Genomic DNA, 22,479 nt, shown 5'->3' with positions numbered 1-22,479 from the left:
AACTTTGGTTGTTTGATAGATCCAGGCTGTTGAATTTGCAGTGAAAGGTGCAAGTGTAGTTTCCTGTGGTTCTAACTTGTTAAAGGTAATTTATATGTTTTTATTTGGACTGTAATTTGTATTAAGAGAAATTTGAAGTGTTTCTTGAGATAAGTTTGGGAATAAATTTGTCTTCCCAATTCATCATTTTCAATGTGAACTAGGTTTGGGACTGCATAACTGGTTCTTGCCTTTTTACCTTGGGGTCTACGAGAGATGACCAAGCCTCAGTTGGACATACGCAAAAAATTAATGCTATGACAGTCAATAGCTGGCAGTCCTGTAAGTTGACATATATTGCGATTGCTGTATATCTATTTCTAATGTTAATATTACTCATCATTATGGCTTTGCTTATGTTTTACAATGCCGTGGAGAAACCTAAGGTGTGAATTCCTTATCTCATCATTTTTCCTATTTTTGATATCTAAAAAGAAAATGGTTGCTATTCAATTTGTTATTCCCAAAACAACTCTTACGTGCATGATTATACTAAAAATCATGCAATCATCTTTATGTGATGCAAACATAGAATATCTGATAGTAACAATTCCCGTTTTAAACAGCATATGTATATCTTAGGGGTGCAAACAAGCCAAGCGGAGCCGAGTACCAGGCTGCTTAAGATCAGTTCGGAAACTAAACGAGCCTGTTCGAACTAGGCTTGGCTAAGCCTCAAGTTGACCTTTAAGTTGAGCCGACTTAGAGCTTTTCCACTATATCTGAACAACGTAGATGTTCAGGCTCGACTCTTTTGCAAGCCAGCATTGAGAAATGTTTAAGCTTGGCTTGTTTCCCAGCTGAGCCAAGCTCAAATGAGCTGAGCCCATGAGCAGCTCGGTTCATTTGCACCTCTAGTAAATTTAAAGAACCTCTAACAAGTTCGTAAACATATGTATAAAAATTCTGAGCAGTTTGGTTCATTTGCATCTCAAGTAAATCTTAAAGTACTTCTAACAAGCACATGAAATTATGTATATAAAAGTTATGATAATTCTCTTTAAGCTTTGCATACCTAATTTATTCATTGCATAAATCACTATCAAGTGCATGAAAATCTACACCCATGTCTTTCAGAGTGACATATGGACTAGTGAAGTCTAATGTAAAACAAGCTATTGGGTCAAGAGCCAGAGCAGGTATAGAATTTTTAAAAGGGAATAATAAGTTCTATACTGATTATAGTATGATGGTTGACATGTGTTGAACTGGACTTTTGAAATGTTTTCAAGAACATAATTCATTCCACTGTATATCATTCCATATGGCTCCTCAACCATCCATTTAGCATCACATGAGGTTTGACAGAGATGTTTCTCTTAACCAATAGCTATGTTCTAGCTATACTATAATATTATGATATATTATAAATAATCATCAAATGCTTGCTGTATTCATTATTACCCTGTCTGCATATAGATGCCTGTTCTTGCTGATGCATGTATTAATTTGTGCTGGCATCTTCCTATCATTGTGTATGACAAAATTGGTTTGATATCTTGACCTGTCTTGATTCATATTCCCCACTAGTTTTGCACCATCCTCCCATTCCTTCTTGAGGTGGCAATTTATGTCCTTAACACCCAAACCTTTGAGCTATGTTTGATGCTGTTGTTCATTCGCCACATTTTACTCAACAACTGAACAACATAACATTGGAGATTTTTCTTCTAGATGCCTTCATTTTGTTCTAGTAGCAATAATTGTATTTCGTATATTGCACAGATTTTGTTTAACATTTTTCTCTACACCTAAAGATAGACTTCCATTCTTACATTTTACTCCAAAATCAGCTCTAGGGGTGCTACTGAGTCTGATTAGGTTGGACCCAGGAACCTACCAACCTGGATCCGGACCTGTTGGAAGGTTCAGACCTTCATTTTATCACAAATCCTGCCCATTCAATAATTGGTTTGGTCTGGGTCTAGGTAGGATAGGATTGAGATTAGGCTGGGTAGGGATCGGATCTAGGTTAGATCATGTACTGTCTGGGACTGGGTTCTGGCTGGATAGGGTATCAATTGGGATTGGGTCTGAGTCTCATGTGGGTACTATTATTTGGAAAGCTCAATTCTCTCTGCCCCCTCGGAACTATTTAGTAATGACTTAGCCTCAAGGCATAATTAGTAAGTTTTGTAAGAAGTGTGTGGGATGTAAGGGTAAACTATATATTATTTACAGGGTAAACCATCAAGTCTGGATTGGATAGGATCCATGTTGGGTTGGGTTAGTAAAAATCAAACGAATGCCCCAGTGTATTGTATGATTGTGTCAGGTTAAGTCCAGGCCGGGTAAACTTTAAGCAGACCCATATTTGGATGCACAAAATCAGTCTGGCTAGTGTCCTGATTTGGTCCAGCTAGAGTCCTTGTCGTATAGGTCTGCACATACTAATGACAACCCTAATCATCTCCCACCTTTCTTGTTGCTTTGACCTCTATTCCAAGATGTGAGATCCTTCTCAGACTGTTTTACATCTGTCTTTGAATCATCAACTAGTTAGATGATTTGTGATCATATGATTTGTAATTTGTCTGTAAATATGTTCTAATTTGGATTTGCCATTTTTTGGCTTTAGAATTCTAACTGTGCTATTGAGGTCAGGCTGTTTTTGTAAATTAGCTGAATTTATGTGCATGAAATTAAGTCATTTGATGTCATCAACAGTAGCCTGCCAATAAGGAATCTCTATGCCTATTGCAGTGTTTATTTCGTAGTTCTGTACCTTGTGGTATTATCAATTATGTGATGTGCTCAAAATGGTTCAGGCCTAGTGGTAACAAGTGGAGCGAAAGGGGATGGAAAACTTCTATTATGGAATGCTTTGAGGGGTGAGCTTGCTGCTGATTTAAATTCAAATTTAAGGTAAAGCAGTAGTTTCTTGTATAGAATGCAGATTATCCGAAGCCTACTTTCCTTTTGTCGTCTTTACTTTATGATATTTGGAATTTAGCTGAGTGACTTTTTCATTTTGTTAATTGGTTTTCATATTTTTCAATGTACTTCCACATAAGGTGCTGGCTGAAATTTGCATAGTTAGCACAATAGTCTTTATGGATTCATCAAATCTTCAAATAAATGAAGATTGATGTGACATCCAATTGGTATGTGATAATATCCTAGTGACTTGCCCCCACTCGTATGTTATGTTTCTAAGTACCATCCAGTGTTGTTCCAAGTATTTTGGGATTTCATTTGAAAAGGAATTTTCCATTAAAGATTCACAGGTAACTCGAAAATTGTTGGCTTCTTTCTAGAATATATCTAAACTAAATAAGCCATCAAGTCATAGAGATTTTCTAGTCAATTACAATTTCAATGAAAATAAATAAGCTACCAAATCTAGAAAAAATTCTAGAATTGAGATCCTTCTTCCTGCTCTCAGTCCAAGTATTTTAGATGATATAGTACTGAAAGAGCCTTGCAAGCGAACCAACATACCCAATCAGTGGCTTGGGCTTACAATGGGCTTGTTGTTTCATTTATGCCCGTCATTTTGTCAAAAAAGGAAAAGTAGAAGAAGAACAAGAAAAGTACACTTTTGAGTTTTATTTGATGCATGCTTAGATTCTTTTTTTCTTTGAAATTTGAATCATTGTTTTTTCTAATTTGTAATGTTGTCTTATTTTTTATTCATTGACCATTATCCAATATGTGTTTCAGTTGTATTTGTTAAATGATCTTGAGTAAACGCAAGTGGTGGTATTATTTTCCTAATGTTTTACATTTAGATAAAATTGTTCAACATTGCTTCATTTTTTGTCCCCTTCACTTAAAACCATGGCTCTGCCACTGGTGACAGCTCATTTAAGACGAAGCCTTGATGGGTAAGTCCCCAAATGATTAGCATCAATTGAATTCAGAAGGTACTTTATCTGATACCTATGAGTGCTCACTCATTTTTGTCCATAGTGCATTGTTTGTGTTTGGGGCAGGGGTCTACATGTGCCTGCTATGCTGTCTGTATATGTGGATTTTTGAATGTGTGAGTGCTTAATAATATTTATTGATGACTGATATTCTAACCTTTGTCTCATGCAATCATATATTATGATTTGCAATTCTGTTGTCTACAGGTCAAATAGACATGTAGTTATTCTAATTTCTAAATGTACTTGTTATAAGCTTCATTGAATTTATCTTTTTATTTTCTGAAAGCAGGATCCGAGACCAAGTTTATCCTTCCATTGATGCTATGGAGTTTGGCAGTGAAAATCTTCTCGTATGTGGAAGTGATTGTGAATATGGTGGTCCAGCTGTAGTGCAAGTATGGGATATTGAATCTCCAGAATCCTGTGTATCCTTCCCTGCAAATGATTCTGTACGTTGTTTTCATTTGACTCCTGAAAAGCTTACATGTTCAACTGCTTACTGACACAGTTTTTCCTACAGTATATCACATCATTGAAAACAAATCCAGCTTGCAACACTTTAATAACAGGTGTGTTCTGTTATTTCATAATTGGTTGGCATTAATTTGTACCAATTTCAGCTCTGCTAGACAGCTAACTAGTTGAATGATACTTTATATCCTGGATGTATAGGTGCTGGGGATGGGACTGTTGGCTTATTTGACATCCGGACTTGTGCTGCAATTAATCATCTTTCAGTGGGCTCTAGTCATGAGGTGGTTTGTCTTCACTGTAAAATACTTGGCGGAATATATATTTTGTTTTTATTACCTTTTTAAGCATCAATATACCGAGATTCTAATAAGATTGTATATTTCTGACCATACTTAAGTGCTTTTGGGGTGACCAACTGGGACTGCAAGTTCTCAAAATTCGGGTAAAAATGTTGTAGACTTTTGTTCAAGTCAGATTGTTGGGTAGTATATTATGGTCCAGGCATAAAAGTTTGGATAAAGCTCTCGGTTGCAGAGCTGAATGTGTAGCAAATTTAGAAATGGAAGGTCCAGAAAATGGTAGAGGTAGCTCAAGAGTTATGCTGATTGAGGGATGGTTTATTGACTGAGATCAAGATTCCAAATTTTGGTTTTGGTTGGGCATGTTGGGTTTTTGCCTTTTCAGTTTTGATATTAAGAATGAAAACGAAATAGTAAAAAAAAAAAACAGTCCCAACATGAAAGCAAATCAACAAAATACATGTTACATAATTTTAGAAAATTTTGCGTTTTTTTGGAACCATTGGATGTAGATTTGTTGTTTTGAATTGAAGTCTGAAATTACAAAAACTCTTAAAAGCTTTTAGAAACCAAAAAAATGCTAAAAAAAATCCTTGCTAGACATTAATTAAAAGTTTGTTATACTTTTTAAAGTTTAATAGTTCTACTTATCTAATACATAACTATGTAAGTTTCTATGAGTAAAATGCTTGAGGATCAGGCTAGACTTATATTTTGAACTTGATATAATATTTGACATTTACTTACGAGATTATTCTGATTCTCTTAATTCTTCGGTTCTATTTTATCATGGATCTTTTAACTTCATTGTCATGCTTGTGCTATCCTGAAACTCCTTACCACGGATGTCCATGATGATGGATACTCGAATATTTTACCCGTCTCAAACTGAATGGGGTGGTTTTAACCGAAATTAAATGGGGATGGTTTAGGTGATGGTTTTAAAAATCCAAAACCGTTCAGTTTCGGTTTTGGTGAAATTCTTGACCCGAACCCGTCCCAAAACCAAACTCGTCACGAACCCAAAACTGAATATACCCGATATCTCTTAGTACCTTTTATATTTACTACAAATCCTAACCCTCCATCCTGTTCAATTTGGGTTGTCCAGAGGTCATGAATGGGTAAATGACTAAATGGACAAACCTTAGAGGCTAGAGAGATGACAGTTTTTCTCCCTCTTGTTCTTCGTGATTATTGTGTTTGTTAGACTTGTTTTCTTTATGTAGTTGGACTTATTTTTAACTTGGATTGTTGCATTTGTTGGATGGTTATATTATTATTTTTAGAATTATTGAGTTTGTTAGATGGTTATGTTATTATTTTTGGACATATTTATTAGTTGAGTTGCTATGAATTATATGAAAATTGTAGATGATATCTTTAATTTGGATATTTATATATAAAAATTTTGAAATGAAAAAAAGTTAAATGGTTTTTGGTTTTGATTTGCGGGTTTTTTTTTGCGCTTATGGTTTTTTATTTCAAAAACTATTTGGTTTTGGTTTCAGGAAGCGGTGATGGATTTCAGGTTCGGTTTCGGCTTTTTTACTAAATGCAACGATTCTGCTCTGTTGTGCTGCTTCCCAACTATCTAGCTGTTAATTAGGTTCACTCTCGATGCATTAAGTGATATTTGAATACTGTGTTCATCCGTCTTCTTATCCCAATTCCCTGCCCATCCTTCACAGATGGTGGTTATGATAATTTTTTTTTATTTCTGGTTTTTTATACTATTAAGATTCCTTTCTTTATCATTAGCTTATCTAGTATCCATGACTGCCAGCATTTGTGTTTGACAAGCCTTGAACTCTTCGGTGAACAAACATATAATTGGAATCTAGTACCTCATATAAACAAGGTTTACGTATGTTGCTTACTAGTCTAAAATATCAAGTCTCACTAGATGGTTGAATTGAGTAATTCAAGGCTTATCTAGTTGCTCTTTGCCTTACCATGGAATATTTATTATTCTTGTTTCAACTTTCAAGGTTATGCTTCTTGTGATGACTGACATTACTAGCTGCATTATTTGGTTTTAATACTTTGTCATTACCATAGTTGTTGCCTTCATTTCCCTTTCATCTCTCTACTGTACATTTGGATGCGCTAAATAAATGGTAACATGTGATTGACTGTCACATTTTCAGCCATGACTTCCTATATTACCCTATTGTTTCCATATATATTTTGTCTATGAGGTATCTTATTCTCTATTTAGCAAGATTCAGATACCACATTTTCACTATCTAAATCTAATATATAGACTTTTATCCTTGATTGACTATGAGATTGAGGTGTATCATAAAATTTTTCTTTTACTTTTTTTTGGACTGCATATAGTTGTCTTGTGTATGTGTTGCACCATTGACTTAAATTATATGAGAGAATCAATTGTAATATGTTAGGAGTATATCCGTAGCAAGGTTGGAAGAATCAGTATCAATAGGCATGCTGATTGGCAACTGGTATGATATGATATCGGTTCGTACCATACTGAATCGTGGCTACTGGTTCCACGGAGAGGGAGCGGGCTGGAGAGGAAGAAGGAGAGGGAGGGAGAAGGAGAAGGGGAAGAGGAAGGAGAGGGAGGGAGTGAGGGAGAGAGACAGAGAGAGGGAGAGAGAGGGGGGGCTCACTTGGGTTGGGTCTAGAGGATGAGGTGGCATTGGCATTAATGTGTGAAGGTACCGGTGGTGGGCAAGGGGCTCGGGACCACACCTATGCATGCGGTCTTCTCATGTAGAGGCTGTGGATAGGGAGGTGTGGGAGGGGTGAGTGAAGGTGGAAACCCTAACCCTTGGAGCGAAGGTGAGAGAGAGAGAGAGGAAAAATCCTAGTCGACCGATCGAAGGTGAGCGAAAGTGCACCGGCCGAGGGAACCCTAACCCTCGGAGTGAGAGAGGGAGGACTTATCGGAAAGGCAGAAGACCCTCCTCTTGGACCATCACAAGCGGTCGGGGGGGGGGGGGGGGGGGGGAGGTCTCAGGCAGGGTGGCGGGCACTTAAATATCGCGAGTTGAGAGGCTGGGCACTCAAACATCATGAGCCATGGTTGGGGAAACTCGAACCACGTAAGTGCCTGTCTCCAAAATCAAGGATGAACTGTGTCGGTCCCTGCCTGCCCGATTCGGCGTGGTTCAACCATCCTTGATCTATAAAGTTGGCTAATAACACCCATACTTGCATCTTTTCAATGAGTTCTCCTCATGTTCAGAGGAAGATTGATTAATAAATGGGAATACCATAGAGATTTGTAGCTGGTTTTATTCCTTATCGTCCTGTTGTGCCTTCATCCAGGTTGTTTTAAACATTTTGGAGTGATCCTAAGAATTCAAGACTATTTTCTATTCTTTTGAGTACACAATTAGGGCATCTAGTGTTTAAAATTAAACCTGGTGATTTGTTCATTTGTTTCAGGCCTATTCGATTTATTGGGTTCACTGGCCTTACCAGGTCTTAAGAACTTAGTCTTCAGGTGTGCAGTTATAGGAGTGGTTGTTACCTGGATCGGAATTTTTTTAATGACTCATGAGAGATGAGTGGGCAGAATCACAATAATTACCATTATAATGGTCAATCAAGTGTGGTATGTAAGATGAGCTCCAAGATTACATGTGCTTCTGATAGAAATTTGTGTGTTTCATTTGGAGTTTTTCTCTTTTAATCCTTTAGTGACACTGCACACAGCTGTATTCATATTTTCCTGCCATGTCCGCCATGCTATTTTCTTCACCTGAGATTTTTCTTGAAATTGTCTGTTGCATTAAGTTTTCCCCTGCTATCCTAGGTGGTTGGGAGTATGAAAACATTTTTTTTAAAGAAAAATAATTGGACTACTATGTGAATTTGGCAGTTTTGGAGAAATCCCAGTTGCATTCTGCCTGACTGCATGAGAACTATTATTTGCTTTTTGTCTTGCTTTTACTTTTCCTTTTTATTTTATTTTAATCTCTTTATTTTCAACCTTCTTTTTATGTGTATTTGTGTTTCTTTATCACAGGTTACTTCTGTTTCATTTAGTGGTTGTGGTACCTATTTTACTGCCTCTAGCACATCAAATAACACCTTGGTATGGGATACACGGTTCCTGCCATTTAACCGTGGGCAGGCTGCTCTAGGGGCATCCTGTCAAAGCAATGATATGCGTTTCTTTAGGCCTCTACATTGTCTGAGCCATGGGAAGCAAATGCCTACTGCCGAACATGCTGGTCAACTGCCAGGGTGAGTTTCAAATAATAGGTTTGCTGCAGTTGTTTACTATTCGTATAATTAAACTTCTACCTATTCAAACAAGACTGGTGGCATCAGTTAAGCTGAAGTGAATCTATATCGATGCCATTGATTCATACTGAATTGTTGGGGTATTTATCTACTAATATTATTGGGTCATAAGTTAATAAAACATGACAGGTTCATTCATAAAGTGCTTTCGTTGCATCACTTTTTTCATTATCCATCAAAAATGTAATCTGATACCTGTTCTGTGGTTGTTAGTTCATTGGAAAGACCTCCGAAAAATCATATAGTTTTCTAATTTCTTTTGAACAGTAAGTGACTGTAACAAGAACTAAGTCTTCCCTGAGTTTGATATGTACGAAATGGCTGTGTATGTCCAATCACATGATCATACGTGCATTTTAAATCCTCTGCTGAATGCTGCTCCCAAAAAAACTTGAAAGATGTACGGTCAACAATTTATGTATATAATTTTGGCTATAAGAGGGCTGTAGGTGTATCTTTGTATCAGTGTTGCTAAAGCAGCGTCTAGATGCAAGGTGCAGGCAAAGCCCACCCCAAGCAACTTGCCTGTAGGGAGGCGAAGCTCCTTTAGAGAGGTGCACAAAAAAAAAAGCCTCAGAGGCATGTGCCTCATTGAGACTCTAAGGTGCACCTTTCTTAAATAAAGCTCAATCTCTTGAACCTTTTCTTAGATGAAGATCAATCTCTCAATTAGATCTGTAGGAATCAATCTCAGGGATGATAATTAAAAATCCAAAAGAAATTAATTAAGTGGCTGATTTGGTAAAGGAAGAAGGTGGAGGGGGGGGGGGACTCCAAGAGGTTCAATGGAGCTCCAAGGTTTGGTGTATCTAAGGTGCTTTCCTCTTCTTCTTCTTCTTCTTTGTTCTTTCTTCTTTGGACAGGGCATCCCTGCTACTCTGTGAAACAGGATTTCTTCTGTTCTTCTTTTTTCTTCTCTCTTCTTCTTGTTTTGACAGGGCATCCTGCTGTACAAAACATGGGACTCTACTGCTGTGTGAAACAGGGGACTGAAATCCCTTTTTTGCCTCTTCTTCTTCTTCATCATCATCATCTTCGTCATTGTTCTTCTGCTGCACTTCCTCTCCCCTTTCTTCTTCTTCTTCAGCTGCTGCTGCTGCTACTCTTCTTCTTCTTTTTCTTCAGCAGCTGCAGTTATGTTTCTGTCTATTAGAAACAGAAAAGAGGATAGAGTATACCATGTCCTCCATATGTGTATAAATTTGAGTTCTAATGCCTTTTCTTTTGTGTTCTTAAATTGATACTATATTATTAAATATATTTAGAATCATGTATCCATTTTTGTCTAAATATATATTTATATTTTTACAGCTCATTTCATCAAGGCAACACCTTGTGTTTCACCTTTTGCCTAAGCTCCAAGAGACCTTGAGATTTTGACAACTTTGTTTTTTATATACAGGCAATAATTGTATGGGTTTGGGCATGATTTGTTGCCGAATCATGTTTAACATTCATTAGAAGTTGTTGGCTCTGCCACTGAGGGCATTTTGGTTTTTATTATCCACCTAAAATGTGGATCCTCTTTGCAATCTAAGATTAAGGGTGAGAACACATTCAGGGCATTGCACTTTCCCTTTTTTCTTTTTCCCTTCCTCTCCTTCCTCTACTATCTTCTGTCTTTCCTTGTTCTTCCTATTTCTAGGCCTTGCAGATGATTTGAGACTCATACAAGTTCTTAAATACTTGTGCCACAAAAATGTCTGGTTGGCTGGTGCTTCTTTTTACATTTCTATACAAAGATGTGCCATTGAATATATTGTATTATTGTGTAAAATATGCAGTATTTTGGTTTCTTATGGTGCTCCAAGATTGAATAAATAATAAACATGACTTCCGTGATCTGACTCTGTAGTCTCTATCAGGTTTAATAGGCCTTCTCAAGGTTTGCGATACTAGTATCATGCACTGTCCCGGTAGCTAACTGGTATGGTATGCCCCTACCGGCACGTGGTACGCTGTTTGAGGTAAAACAGTAGTTGTACTATGTGTCGGCACGGTGTTGTACGAGCCCCTTATTTATACTGGTGCCTTACCGGTACAATATGGTATGCCCAATAACAAGTGATACGGCTTGGTACAGCAAGCCTTGATTCTTACATAGTGATCTTTAATGGACAGCACTTTCAGTAGCAATAGAATAAGGGGCCATACACTATAGGCTTGAATATGGTTTTGCTGGACTCTTGTTCTGGAATGTCTGACAATTATGACAAGTGCATGCACAATGACAATCAGGTAATATATGATTTCATGGTGAGTCAATCTTATGGAACTTGAGAGTTGCATGCATTAGGTATGAATGGTATAAGGACAATTAAAGGAGTCCCTGACAAGGGAATGACTTGATTTGCAAGGATTGGAATATTTAAATAGTGGAATTGCATGAAATGAGGATTTGGAGAGGGCCCTTGCAATAGATTTAGCTGTTGGTGCAAGAAAATTGCAAAGCATTTAATTTATAAAGCTACCTGTAGAGGATATAATATAGCTTATTGATTATTAATAGTAAATCCCTTTTCTTGCTGACTCTTTTATTTTATTATTTATATAACTGCTTAATGGATGGTTCTATGTAGTGCAATGAGTTGTATAGTTTTTTCTTTTATTTTGACATCTCTTTGTCATATTAATGGCATATTTGGTTTTTTCTTTTTTTGGATTGTCTATAGCCATGTTGATGAGGGTGATCAAGGTGTAAATGATGCTCGGTGGCTTCAAAGGGAGCCTGTCTTGGTTACTGTCAGTGGTGATGGGAGGTGAACTCATTTCCTTTTTTTATTCTTTTTCTCTCTGATATCCATCATGGTTATAACTTGATGAATTTGTGTACATAGCATGGCAATGTGGAATGTTGCCCTAGGTCAACCATGTGTCAGGCATATCATCAACCATACAAGATGTGTTAATACTGTACGTCAGTAATCTCTTCCTTTATTGCAGTAAATCATATATGTTTTGGCCTTTCATTAATAATGGAATGTTTATTTGGTCCCTCGCTCCTAGGTTTAAATGGTGCATTTGATTGTGATTGCAGGTTGCTGTGGCTCCAAATGATGAATACTTATGCACAGGGGGAGATGATCAAAAAGTTGTAAGTTACCTAAGTTGCCCTTTGTAGCTAGATAAATATCTAAATCTATGAATGGGTACATCAGTAGGTATGCACGTGCTTCTTCCCTATTCATACTTATCTTTTGTGCACAACAACATGCGTGCATGCATGTTAAGAGTGCTTTCTAGCATCATGAAAACGATAATGTAAAAAGCAAATACTTGAACTATCCTTAGGCTTTATTACCACTGAGTGTCCTCTTTCTTTGATTGGATGATCAATTCATAATGCGGGCGAGTATTTCACTCAATTTAATGGTTGCTCTGTCCATCTTTTAAGTGTCTGTGCCCCATTAAACAAAATACTGTTATCCGTTGTTAATTCTAACTGGGAAAGACCAGTCAGTACTTGTCATTGCATCTATACAAGCCTTTTGTAATCTGCTAGGCCTAATTCACAATTATGGTTGGATCTTTAACTTATCCTGTCATTGTTGATGATAAGTGTGTGTGTGTATATATATATATATTACCATGAAAGTTTATTTAATGGGACACTAATATATGTGCATGGAAAAAAGGTTGAAAGCATCCATATTCATCGGAGAAGTTCCCTAGAACCATGTCTTGAATCATGAAGTTGCCATCCAATGCTGTGCTAAAAAATTGCCTTTCAACTCCATGTTGATTATTTTGCCTGATATATCGATTTGGTTGACAGGTATTGTATCACAATAACAACGGAAGCGCACATAAAAAATGGCGCCTATCTCACCCACTGAATGGGAATAATTAGCATCATTCAGTACATGGCAAATTCTGAGTTCTATTGTGGGAAATGAGTCGGTGGAACAATAACAATATGTACAGAAATAGTTACATATGTTGGTCTACAATTTAGTCATTCTCTTGTGCAATTCCAAATTTTCGAGAAACTGGCTGAGGCTTGGGTACTTGGGCAAGATGCAGTGACTTGATGTCTTATAACTGTTGTCATGCAGGGTTTTTCTCTATGATTATCTGTATTTTCCAAACAACATTTTCTCCCTTTTTTCTTCTCTGCTGATATGATCTTATGATAGCTAAGAAAAATCAAGGAGATGACAGACCTGAAAATGTTGCGGAGATTTCTGATGCTGTATCTGTTCTAAAATTGGGGGCTTGACTGTTCTAAAATCAAGGAGATGATGGTCCTTGTGTTTCAGAATAGTTGTTTGAGCTTTGGTGCTGGTTGAATGCCGGACAGCGTCCTATGCGAAGGTGAATAACTGCTGAAACTGCTATTTAAGCTCCTATTTAGAAGACTGGCACTTATGTTTGGCCTTGACCCAGGCAACTTGTCCTGCTCTGCTGCTACCCGAACTTCTACCTTCTTTCTTTCCTGAAAGAAATGAAATTATTCGCAAATAATTTACAGAAAGTGGTAATTATGGTTTGAGTACCAGTCCATCCTAGGAAGGATCATTATGGGACGCCCTTTCCAATTTTCTTTTACATTCTTCATCAAAAACATACCCTTTGCCTGTAGTTCTCCTCTTCCTTTTCCTGTCTCAACAAAGTATATTGCTGAAGCATGGCCCAAAGGGGTGAATGCCAAGTTACAGAAAGATCGGTTGATGCAGTGAAATTAACGTAACACTTAGAAAAATAATTTGAACTCTTCATTTTTGGTAATCAAGTGGAATTGGTATTTGGAGTTGGGAGTCTACGTTTGATAAGAAAGAGCAAAACATCTCCCTGTGATCCTTAAGAGTTTAAGTGATAAAAATGCAGAAATTACAGGAGAAAAAATTGTACTCCACCATAATGAATGATTTGTGCTCAGCCATCAGTGATGACAAATTCACTTGGTACCATAATTGCTATAGCTTGATTCACGTGGAGAATATGTATATGCCTGATGCTTAATTCAAGTTCATATATGTTTGGATTAAGTATAGATAATGATCGATCTGATTAGCATCCATATCCATTTACAATTAATTAACATGCATAAAAATTTTAGTATTTGTTGATATCCATGAGTATGATCACATCCACAAAATGAAATTGACTATGGATATCTGATCCATATACTTTCTTCCCTCGACTCAGTGAAGCCACTTGTTCGAGCCAAGTTGTCATGTCAATTTGGGTCAGATTTGGATCAGGTATATTGAAAAAAAAAAATGAATAGGTTGGATTTGGGTTTTGGCCTTGATTTAGAAATCAAATCATCCAAACATATTGTTGGCCTTTTGGATAAACATGCTACTTTTGATATATTTTCTTTAATTTTTTTGGAAGATTTGAGTTGAGTGGGCTGAGGGACTTTCTTCCATCTTTCTAATCAAAACATGCTCTCTTATCAAAATTCTTATCCTTACCATCACATCTTTAACGATTTTTTGTTTTGACTAATTTTGATTCTTCGGTGATTATACTAATACCATCTCCAAGTATAGATCGTGATATTTAATAATTACATCTACAAATATTAATATCTGATAAAATTTGAAGTAGTATAGGATGCAGCTGGTAGGTATTATGATCAGTTAGACCATGCCAAGCTTCGTAGAAGCCAACAGATTTACGGATGATGACTTCGACAAGCAAATGCTCGAGCAATATTTTTCTATAAATTTTTCATTGAAGATAATATAAAATTATATATTTGGGTTTGAATAATTCTAATATATTCTTTATTGTAGATTTCTATTTCTAGTACCACGATTCAAATCCAATGATGTATTTAAAAGTTTCTAGATGCATTTGACATACCATTCTAAGCCCATAATCACCATCAAGAATATGAATAAAATAAAATCAAGAAAGGAACGACTTCAGAAAAGAGAGACGCAACGGCTCTGATTATGGAAGATTTTTTTATTTGGGAAAAAATAAAAAAAAGTGTTTCCCACCTCATGGGAAAGTAACTTTTCCATGTTTTTTATGCAAAAGACTTTTCCATGAAATGTGGAAATCATATTTTCATAGGAATACAACTTTTTCGTCTCTCTTCTTTGAAAACTCCAACCAAATAAGAGGCATCTCATTATTTTCTTTTTGACCATATTTTTCTTCCTCTTTTTTCCGCGAACCCAAATTGTTTAGCGGTTGTGCTTAGTCCTTAACTTTTCAATACAAGCAACGGCTCCAGAAAAGAGAGACGCAAGATCCATCGAACGGCCAATATCACATATCAACCAAAAAAAAAAAAAACAGCGAAGTGCAGTCTCGGCTAAAAATTTAAAACGATCTCCACCCTCCAGTGATGAGTGGGAGGTAAGGGGAAGCGTCCGATTCCGTTCGAATTCAAGGCTTTTTCCACACGTCCCGCTACTGGCGCCACGTTCGCCCCCAATACAAAACCCTCCCTCCGCTCCGCCTCTCTTCCTCTCTCTCCTCCTTCCAAACAAAACCCTAGACGTCTCCCGGGCGTGGGAGATCAGAGGGGTTATTTTTGATATATTCTGGTCTCGTCTTCGATCGCCGGAAGCGATGGAGATGCCGCAGGACGATTTGGATCGGCTCGTCTTCTTCGAGCATGCCCGCAAGTCCGCCGAGGCCGCCTACGCCAAGAACCCCCTCGATGCCGACGTGAGCTCTCGCCTCCCTCTTTCCTTTCCATTTTTTTTTTCTTTTTTGGGGAATGGATCCTTCGGTTTTTCTTTTTTCTGGGAATAGATTCTTCGGCTATGTCGGCGGTGTCAGCACTGGAAACCCTAAACTACTGGATAGATTGAGCTCCGACAAATTTTGTTATTCTTTTTCCTGTTTGTTTTGGTATTTCTAGGTGGTTATTTGGTTTTGAAACCCTACTCTGGAATACTCGAATAACATAATTCTTGCTTTTCTTTTTTCTTTTTCCTTTTTTGAAGAATCTAACACGGTGGGGAGGCGCGCTTATCGAGCTATCACAATTTCAAACTGGAGATGATGGTATAACAAATGGTAAAAGGTACTGTTTATTTTCTTAAAAATCTTGTGTGTGTGTGTGTGTGTGGAAATTTCATTTTAGGATGTGAATATCTATTTATTTGACGCACCAGAACCTCATCTTGTTAATGTGGAGATAGCACGATCTATTTATTTTATCTTTGTAGTTTTCATTTGAAATGTTTCTTTTTTTGTAAATCTCATAGATGCTGTATCGAGACTGGAGGAAGCCTTGGAGGTGAATCCGAGAAAGCACGACACACTCTGGTGCTTAGGAAATGCCCACACTTCTCATGCATTCTACACTCCTGATCACGAGCAAGCAAAGCTTTGTTTTGAAAAGGCGGAGCAATGTTTCCAGCAGGCGGCGGAGGAGGTATTTGAGTTGAATTGATAATTATAAAAGCTTTCTAATTGTTATCTGTTATTTGGAGGATTTGATGTTTGGGTTTCTTGTAGGATCCCGGAAATGAGCTATATCGCAAGTCATTGGATTTATCAGCAAAGGTATGCTGCAATTATTTATGGATAGCCAACTTCATTTTATTATGCACATGCCAATTGGTTTTGGAGGATCTTTTTTTGCCTGCTAGTTGCTGTTTCTTTTTTGTTGGCCATGTTTAAGACATTACCATCAGAAGTTTTGCTATTATTGAAAGATTGTTTATTTTGTCTTTCCATGATTCTTAAATCATCTCGAGGATATTGGGGCATTGGGGGTCTTCTTTTACAGTAGTATGTATTCTCAAATGGTTTAAGTAATTAGAATCATATATCAATGAGGCTGGAATGTCTGGATTCTTTGTTTGCAATAGTTTTAGCTGACTTGTTTTGGCATGTAATTTTTGCTAAGAAAATGACAATGATCTTAGTAATTTGTTTGAGGTGCTGTCTGGTTGTTATCTTAGTTGATTTATATGTTTTGTAGCCTGGTTACTGGAGCTTGAAATATGTCTTTATGTTTGTTAATTGTCGGTAATAGCATGGACATTTATTCCTATGCATTAGCGCAAGTAATAGTTTTAAATGCATTTGTTAGATATTCAGGCTTAGATAACTTTTATCAGTTTATGCAGGAAGATGGGATGTAATCGTTGATCATTTGAAAGGTCAACCAAGCATTGCAATAAAGAGATACACTTAAATCAGATTTTATGCCAATAATTTTATAAAAATGGAAAATAATAAAAAAATCAATGCATCCACTAATGATGCAACCAAATCACGATAGTAATAGCAAATTTGGCAAAGAAATTCTTGAGGAGAACCCTCCTTTGTTCTCTTGCTGTTCCTGCCTAGATTTTGATGTCTCAGCTATTGGTTTTGATAGCGAATACACTCACTACAGACAATCTCTTCTTTTTGCCAAATCTGTGTCCAGCTCTTCTTTATTTGAGTTTGTTGAATATTTGCTTGGGACACTGGGAGGCCTTCTCTTTCTTCTTGACGAACTTTATTGATTAGTCACTTTGGTTGTGACTTCTATGCGGTTACATGAGGCTATGCATTGGGTGCAGTAATCTTTTAAGTCTGACTGGGATTCAAGCAGGGCTCGGATTTGATCAGAGCAAGAGGGCCCACAATTTTATTATGTAATATATTCTAAGTCATTTTTTTTTTGTAATTATGGTTCTAATCCCTGATTTCTATTCCACTCCCACTCCAAGCTTAGCTGAAACCCTCTATGTTCACTTTCTTTTCCCTTTCTCCACCTCCTTCGTTCTATCCGGCATCAACAAGCACTGACCTGCCAAGTCTCTGACCCTCTGATTGCTGTTCACGGATGCTTCAACCCTCCTCCGCCTTTCTCTACTTCTACACTTCCTTAACCGTCTCTCTTACTTCTTTATTCTTCTAATTCTGTATGGTTCAAGATGGAGCTAGGGTTAGGTTGAGGAGTGTCGAGCATGCTATTCTTCATACTGGGGAATGTTACCAAAAAGATGAGGAATCTGGAATCATATTTGGCATGGGATTGATGGGCTTGGACAAATGGAAGTAGAAGAGGGCGAGATGAAAGGAACAGGGGATGGAAGTGACGTGCATGGGCTTGTGGCAGGGTTTGTCGGTTCAGGTCCAGGGCCTATGGCTTGCTCTTGGGTTTCAGATTTTGGGACTGAAGTTAAGTGGGCCAGGCTCTGGCCACACCCTGGGTTGTGACCTGGCACGGATCTGGCCCAGCTTGACAAATGCCAAGGTTATACTCTGCAATGTCATGTATTTTATATGTGAGTGTTTTTGATTGTTTGCATTTTTTTCATTCTAGATCTCTGACTGCAATGCAGTACTTGATGTTTTCTCTTGATTTTGTATGTGTCAATCTATATCTGTATGGTTTTCTGATAGTTTCCGACTTGTTGCATTACATATACTGCAATTTAAGTAACAATCCCCTTTTTTTGGCAATCGTCTTGCTTACAAAGCATCTCTAAAATTGGGGAGTTTTAAGCATTTATTGATGACATGCCTTATTTCTGCAACTGTCCTGTGTCAATGTAATTTCAAATGTATAATGTACATATTTTCCTCAGGCACCTGAGCTGCATTTAGAGATTCAAAGGCAGTTGGCTGGTCAACAGACTTCAGCAGGAGTGTCGTCTGCAGGAACCTCCTCTACTTCAAATGTGAAGGTAATGTTTTTGCACTCTCATTGTCAAAGGTAGTTAGTATAACTTGCAATATATAAGGTTTAATATTCCTTTGGGCCTTAATTAAACATGCGAGAGTATACCTTTTATCTTGTGCTCATTGATTACCATACTGTTTCCCATGGTAGATTGATTAATAATCACCCATTACTTCCTAACTGTGTTTTTTAACCTTAATTCACAGTTTATGGAATTTCTTTGCCAAGTCCTAGTGGAATATGTTTTTCTATGATAAATTGTCTGTGAGCTTTAGTCCCCTTGTTTTCAAAATTATTGACTACCCAAATCTCTGTTTACTGTAAATTTAGAGTAACCATCTATCAATACATGCTGGATCTTAGTATGTTATTTGTATTAATTTTCTTTTATTTCTTTTCATCAGCGATAATAACTTAGTAAAATTTCAAGACTACAATGTGCAATGCTGTAGTCCCAGTAAAGAAAAAAAAAATATACAATGGCACACGCTGGAACTGAATTTTGTATTCTGGTTTTGCTACATTTTATGTCTAGATTGGTAGCCCGGTTAGCCTAAACCAGTGCTTGGAACTTGAGATGCTTGTGACCGGAAGATGGATGCTGTGATCCCCTTTATTGTTTACATAACTTGATGAATACACTTCTGCTTTTGGCTGGTCATTTCTCTTGCTTTGCTACCTTAAGAAACCAACTAAAAGGGGGTATTAATTAAATATGGTTATTTTTAGACATGCAGAGTGGAGGCATTCATAGTCCCTCACCAAGGCCGCAGGAGTTTGCATGGTAATAGGTGACATTTTTTTGCTAGAAGCAACTCATGGACAAAAGTTAGTAGTTAAAAGTAAAATAGTCGAATCATAAGCATGTTTTCAGCTAGACAATATATTTGGATCCTTCTGTGTCTATAGGAAAATCCCAAACTTAATAGTTATCAATGGTTCTCATAGGGTTCTGCTGAGAAACACATGCACGTGCATGTGTAACATACTTAGGGCTTGCTTATATATGTAATATATGTACATTCTGTAGAGGGATTGATGGAAAACTTTAAAAAGTAAAGGGATGCAAATTCTGTGAGAATACCTTTCTTAATGGAGAGGGTGACAATGGCTCTGTAAAAGATTGTCAGAACCTAAGGGCCTGTAGGCCATGGAACGTTAGGATGGGGAAGGTAGGATGTAGTTGAAGAGGCTGGCTTGCAATTAAGGTTCTTCCAGTAATGTGTTGTTTTGACGGAAATATATCAGGATTAAGGTGTTGAAATGATCTAGATGTATTTTCAGCATGGTAATTGTTAGGCTTATAGTGTCATGGCCTGGAGAAGGTGAGGTGGAGGCCAACAAGCATTCGATCAAGAGGCTAGGTTAAGTTGCTGCATGTCAGCTGGACTGGCTTACACTTTATGGTGTGAAATTTGTTTAAAAGTTTTAATTTCTGTATTTTAAGTTGGTTAAACTAAATTTTAGAATGCTTGCTTCAGCATATGTTGAAGTATTATATTGTTGGCTGGAACAAATATGAATAAGTCATGTATATTGAATTGCAAGTTATTTCTTTTGAACCAGAGCTGATCTTTGATTCAAATGAGTAAAACCAATGCAATATATTGTCTTTGTTTAATATGAACTGAAAGCAGCTCCTTTTAATTTTTTACTTGGATATTGGTTGACAGTGAATTTTCTGTGAGGAAATTCAAAATCAGCCATATTTGTTGTAATATTTAGTCGGATCAAGGTTTTAAATACTAGTGGAACAGCGGGGCATCCCATCATCCCAAGTGTCGCAATAGAACACCATTCCAAGTGTTGAGATGGGATGAGTCGGTAAATGGATTAGGATAGGACAGGAAGTCCGGATGTGGGGCATTCCTTTCCCCATTAAACTCGGGACAGTTCCATCCCACGGTATTTAAAATCTTGGTCTAGATCATGTAAATTCATGATCTCATGCTTGGTTCAACTTTTAGCTTCCAAAAGGTTATTTTTCTATTATTCCATGTTGCTTGGCATCATAGGTAACACAATACATATATTCTCCATATATAGATCTGAAGAGATAATTATGGTGCCTTTTGCATAATCATGCTATTGGTAAAAGATGGCAACATGAGCTATCTGCTGAACCACCTGTGCTTAGGTTCAACAACCTTGCCATCATATGCTGATTTATTGCCCAATGGGTACCTTAGTGGCTCATCTAGACCTGTGCAGCCCAGACAGGTTGGTATTAGTTGAAGTACTTCAGTATAAAGGTTAAGTTACGAGTTCTGCATTTACACTAATTCTTAACTCATTGTTTATTTTCAACTCATACATTCGGATTGTCGTAAGCTGCACGTTTGTCTAATTTTGCTTCTTGTTTACATCCTTCTTTCCCCCCCTCTTTTGTATGTTTTATGGTCCTCCATGTTGTTTGTTCTTGCCACATTTTAATAGGCTCTAATTACCACATGGCCTCGCCCAGGCTCTCATTGCGATGGACCTTTAGCATTTAGCTGATATTGCTCTAATGAACCTGTTCAAGGAAAAAGAAAAGAACAGTTGGCTTTTTATTTGAATATATAATATTTGTAATTTATCCTCTTGTAATTGTTAAAGATGAGTCATTTTTTGAATTGGCATCTTTATGTTAACAGTGCTTATCACTTAAAAATTGTTTAAGTTATGTGATGGCTACTGATCATGTTGGTATTCTAAAGCGTAGTAGTTCTTTAATTATGCCTTCTTGTCCTAGCCTATTTCTGGTCTGTAGTTCTCTGCACGCTATGTCTTCAATTGTCTTAATTTTGTATTTCAGATGTCCAAGAAAAAGAAAAGCAGCGACCTCAAGTATGACATCCTTGGATGGGTTATCCTGGCAGTTGGCATTGTGGCCTGGGTAGGGATGGCCAAATCTCATGTTCCGCCCCCTTCCTCCTAGGTGAAAGGCCAGCTCTTTATAGTTCACTCCTCCAACGGAAGCTTGCAGCTTTTTAGTACTTGGATTTTGAGGTTCCTATGTCCAAGTAAATGACAGGTTGTCAAGGCTGAGGTGGAGAAAATAGTCTACACCTATAGCTTGCTTAAATCACTTTGTGACAGTTCTATTCTTTCTTGAGCCAGTCATCATATTCCTTGTTAACTTGCGCATGTTTTAAAATTCCTTATATCCTTTAATTTTGTTTTGATGCAAAGAAGCCTTTTGTCACCTTAGCAAGTTTAACAGGGCTGTTTTATTTGCAATAATGATCTCTTTCCTTTTCTATTTACCTTAATTTAAGTAGTCTTGTACGAGAGGCTGTAGAGTTGTAGCAGATCCTGAATTATCGGAATCTTGATTTTTACATCAAAATGGGGCTTCTTTTATTGTTGCAGTTATTTTTATCATCAATCAGCAAATTCTTTTCTGATGATAGTGATGTTAATGATTCCGGGAGAAGTTGTTTGGTTTGGTTTTCCCATTTGATGCGTCAAGTGATGAATGTTCTTCATTTGCTGCTACTTTGTTGGCTTGCAGATTGTTTTGTTTGGAATTCTGCGTCTGCCGTGATTTACGTACTTCAGGAAATGGTACAGATACTATGTAAAAGGCCCCATCATCTGCTGCTGGGAGGCCCCTGCAGCTGGTTTGCAGATTAGGTGGCTCGTCAATAAACAAAAATCATATGGAATGGGCACCTGAGGAAAAAAATATGGGTCGGACTTTATATTTTGCTATGTTTTAAGAAAAGAAATTGCAATACATACCATACAGTAGAGTAACACATACTAAGCAAATTAGTTATACACGTCTGAGTAAATTGCTATACAATTTCTGAAATATAATGTTTGCTAGTATATAGCATATGGTCAGATGATACACATTTAGTAAATTAAACATCTAGAAACTCAATACATCCTTCAAAACAAATTAATATATAGTTTCAGAATATCA

General features: G+C 37.2%; 2 protein-coding genes across 5 annotated transcripts in view; both read left to right on the top strand.

The window, feature by feature from the left end:
• Window positions 1–13,069, top strand: part of LOC103707865 (uncharacterized WD repeat-containing protein alr3466-like) — a 29,200-nt gene extending 16,131 nt beyond the window's left edge. For 3 of the 4 annotated variants that reach the window (XM_008792554.3, XM_008792556.3, XM_026804932.2), the window contains 11 exons: window positions 20–85; window positions 204–321; window positions 2,808–2,904; window positions 4,201–4,360; window positions 4,432–4,480; window positions 4,584–4,666; window positions 8,688–8,908; window positions 11,641–11,727; window positions 11,806–11,881; window positions 12,006–12,062; window positions 12,744–13,069. In XM_008792554.3, coding sequence (XP_008790776.2) covers window positions 20–85; window positions 204–321; window positions 2,808–2,904; window positions 4,201–4,360; window positions 4,432–4,480; window positions 4,584–4,666; window positions 8,688–8,908; window positions 11,641–11,727; window positions 11,806–11,881; window positions 12,006–12,062; window positions 12,744–12,818 — 1,089 coding nt within the window. In that variant the 3' untranslated portion in view covers window positions 12,819–13,069. Of the gene's footprint in view, window positions 1–19; window positions 86–203; window positions 322–2,807; window positions 2,905–4,200; window positions 4,361–4,431; window positions 4,481–4,583; window positions 4,667–8,104; window positions 8,623–8,687; window positions 8,909–11,640; window positions 11,728–11,805; window positions 11,882–12,005; window positions 12,063–12,743 lie in introns of those variants that run through there. The other variant, XM_039128424.1, reaches the window with a different exon arrangement.
• Window positions 13,070–15,350: 2,281 nt separating this feature from the next.
• Window positions 15,351–21,932, top strand: LOC103707864 (mitochondrial import receptor subunit TOM20-like). Its single transcript, XM_039128423.1, has 6 exons — window positions 15,351–15,601; window positions 15,883–15,955; window positions 16,147–16,316; window positions 16,400–16,447; window positions 18,472–18,570; window positions 21,364–21,932. The coding sequence occupies exons 1-6, from the start codon at window positions 15,503–15,505 to the stop codon at window positions 21,484–21,486; spliced, it is 612 nt and encodes a 203-aa protein (XP_038984351.1). The 5' UTR covers window positions 15,351–15,502; the 3' UTR covers window positions 21,487–21,932.
• The last annotated feature ends 547 nt before the right edge of the window (window positions 21,933–22,479 follow it).

The sequence above is a fragment of the Phoenix dactylifera genome, chromosome 7, assembly GCF_009389715.1.
Source record: "Phoenix dactylifera cultivar Barhee BC4 chromosome 7, palm_55x_up_171113_PBpolish2nd_filt_p, whole genome shotgun sequence".
Taxonomy (NCBI): domain Eukaryota; kingdom Viridiplantae; phylum Streptophyta; class Magnoliopsida; order Arecales; family Arecaceae; genus Phoenix; species Phoenix dactylifera.
This window is presented reverse-complemented; position numbering and strand designations above follow the sequence as displayed.

What these genes read in the sequence shown, in the direction of transcription:
- LOC103707864 (XM_039128423.1), top strand. Translation starts at nt 15,503, where the DNA reads ATGGAGATGCCGCAGGACGATTTGGATCGGCTCGTCTTCTTCGAGCAT. An exon ending in AGATGATGGTATAACAAATG is followed by an intron (nt 15,956 to 16,146) that starts GTAAAAGGTACT and finishes TAAATCTCATAG; the next exon opens with ATGCTGTATCGAGACTGGAG. An exon ending in CCTCTACTTCAAATGTGAAG is followed by an intron (nt 18,571 to 21,363) that starts GTAATGTTTTTG and finishes TTTGTATTTCAG; the next exon opens with ATGTCCAAGAAAAAGAAAAG.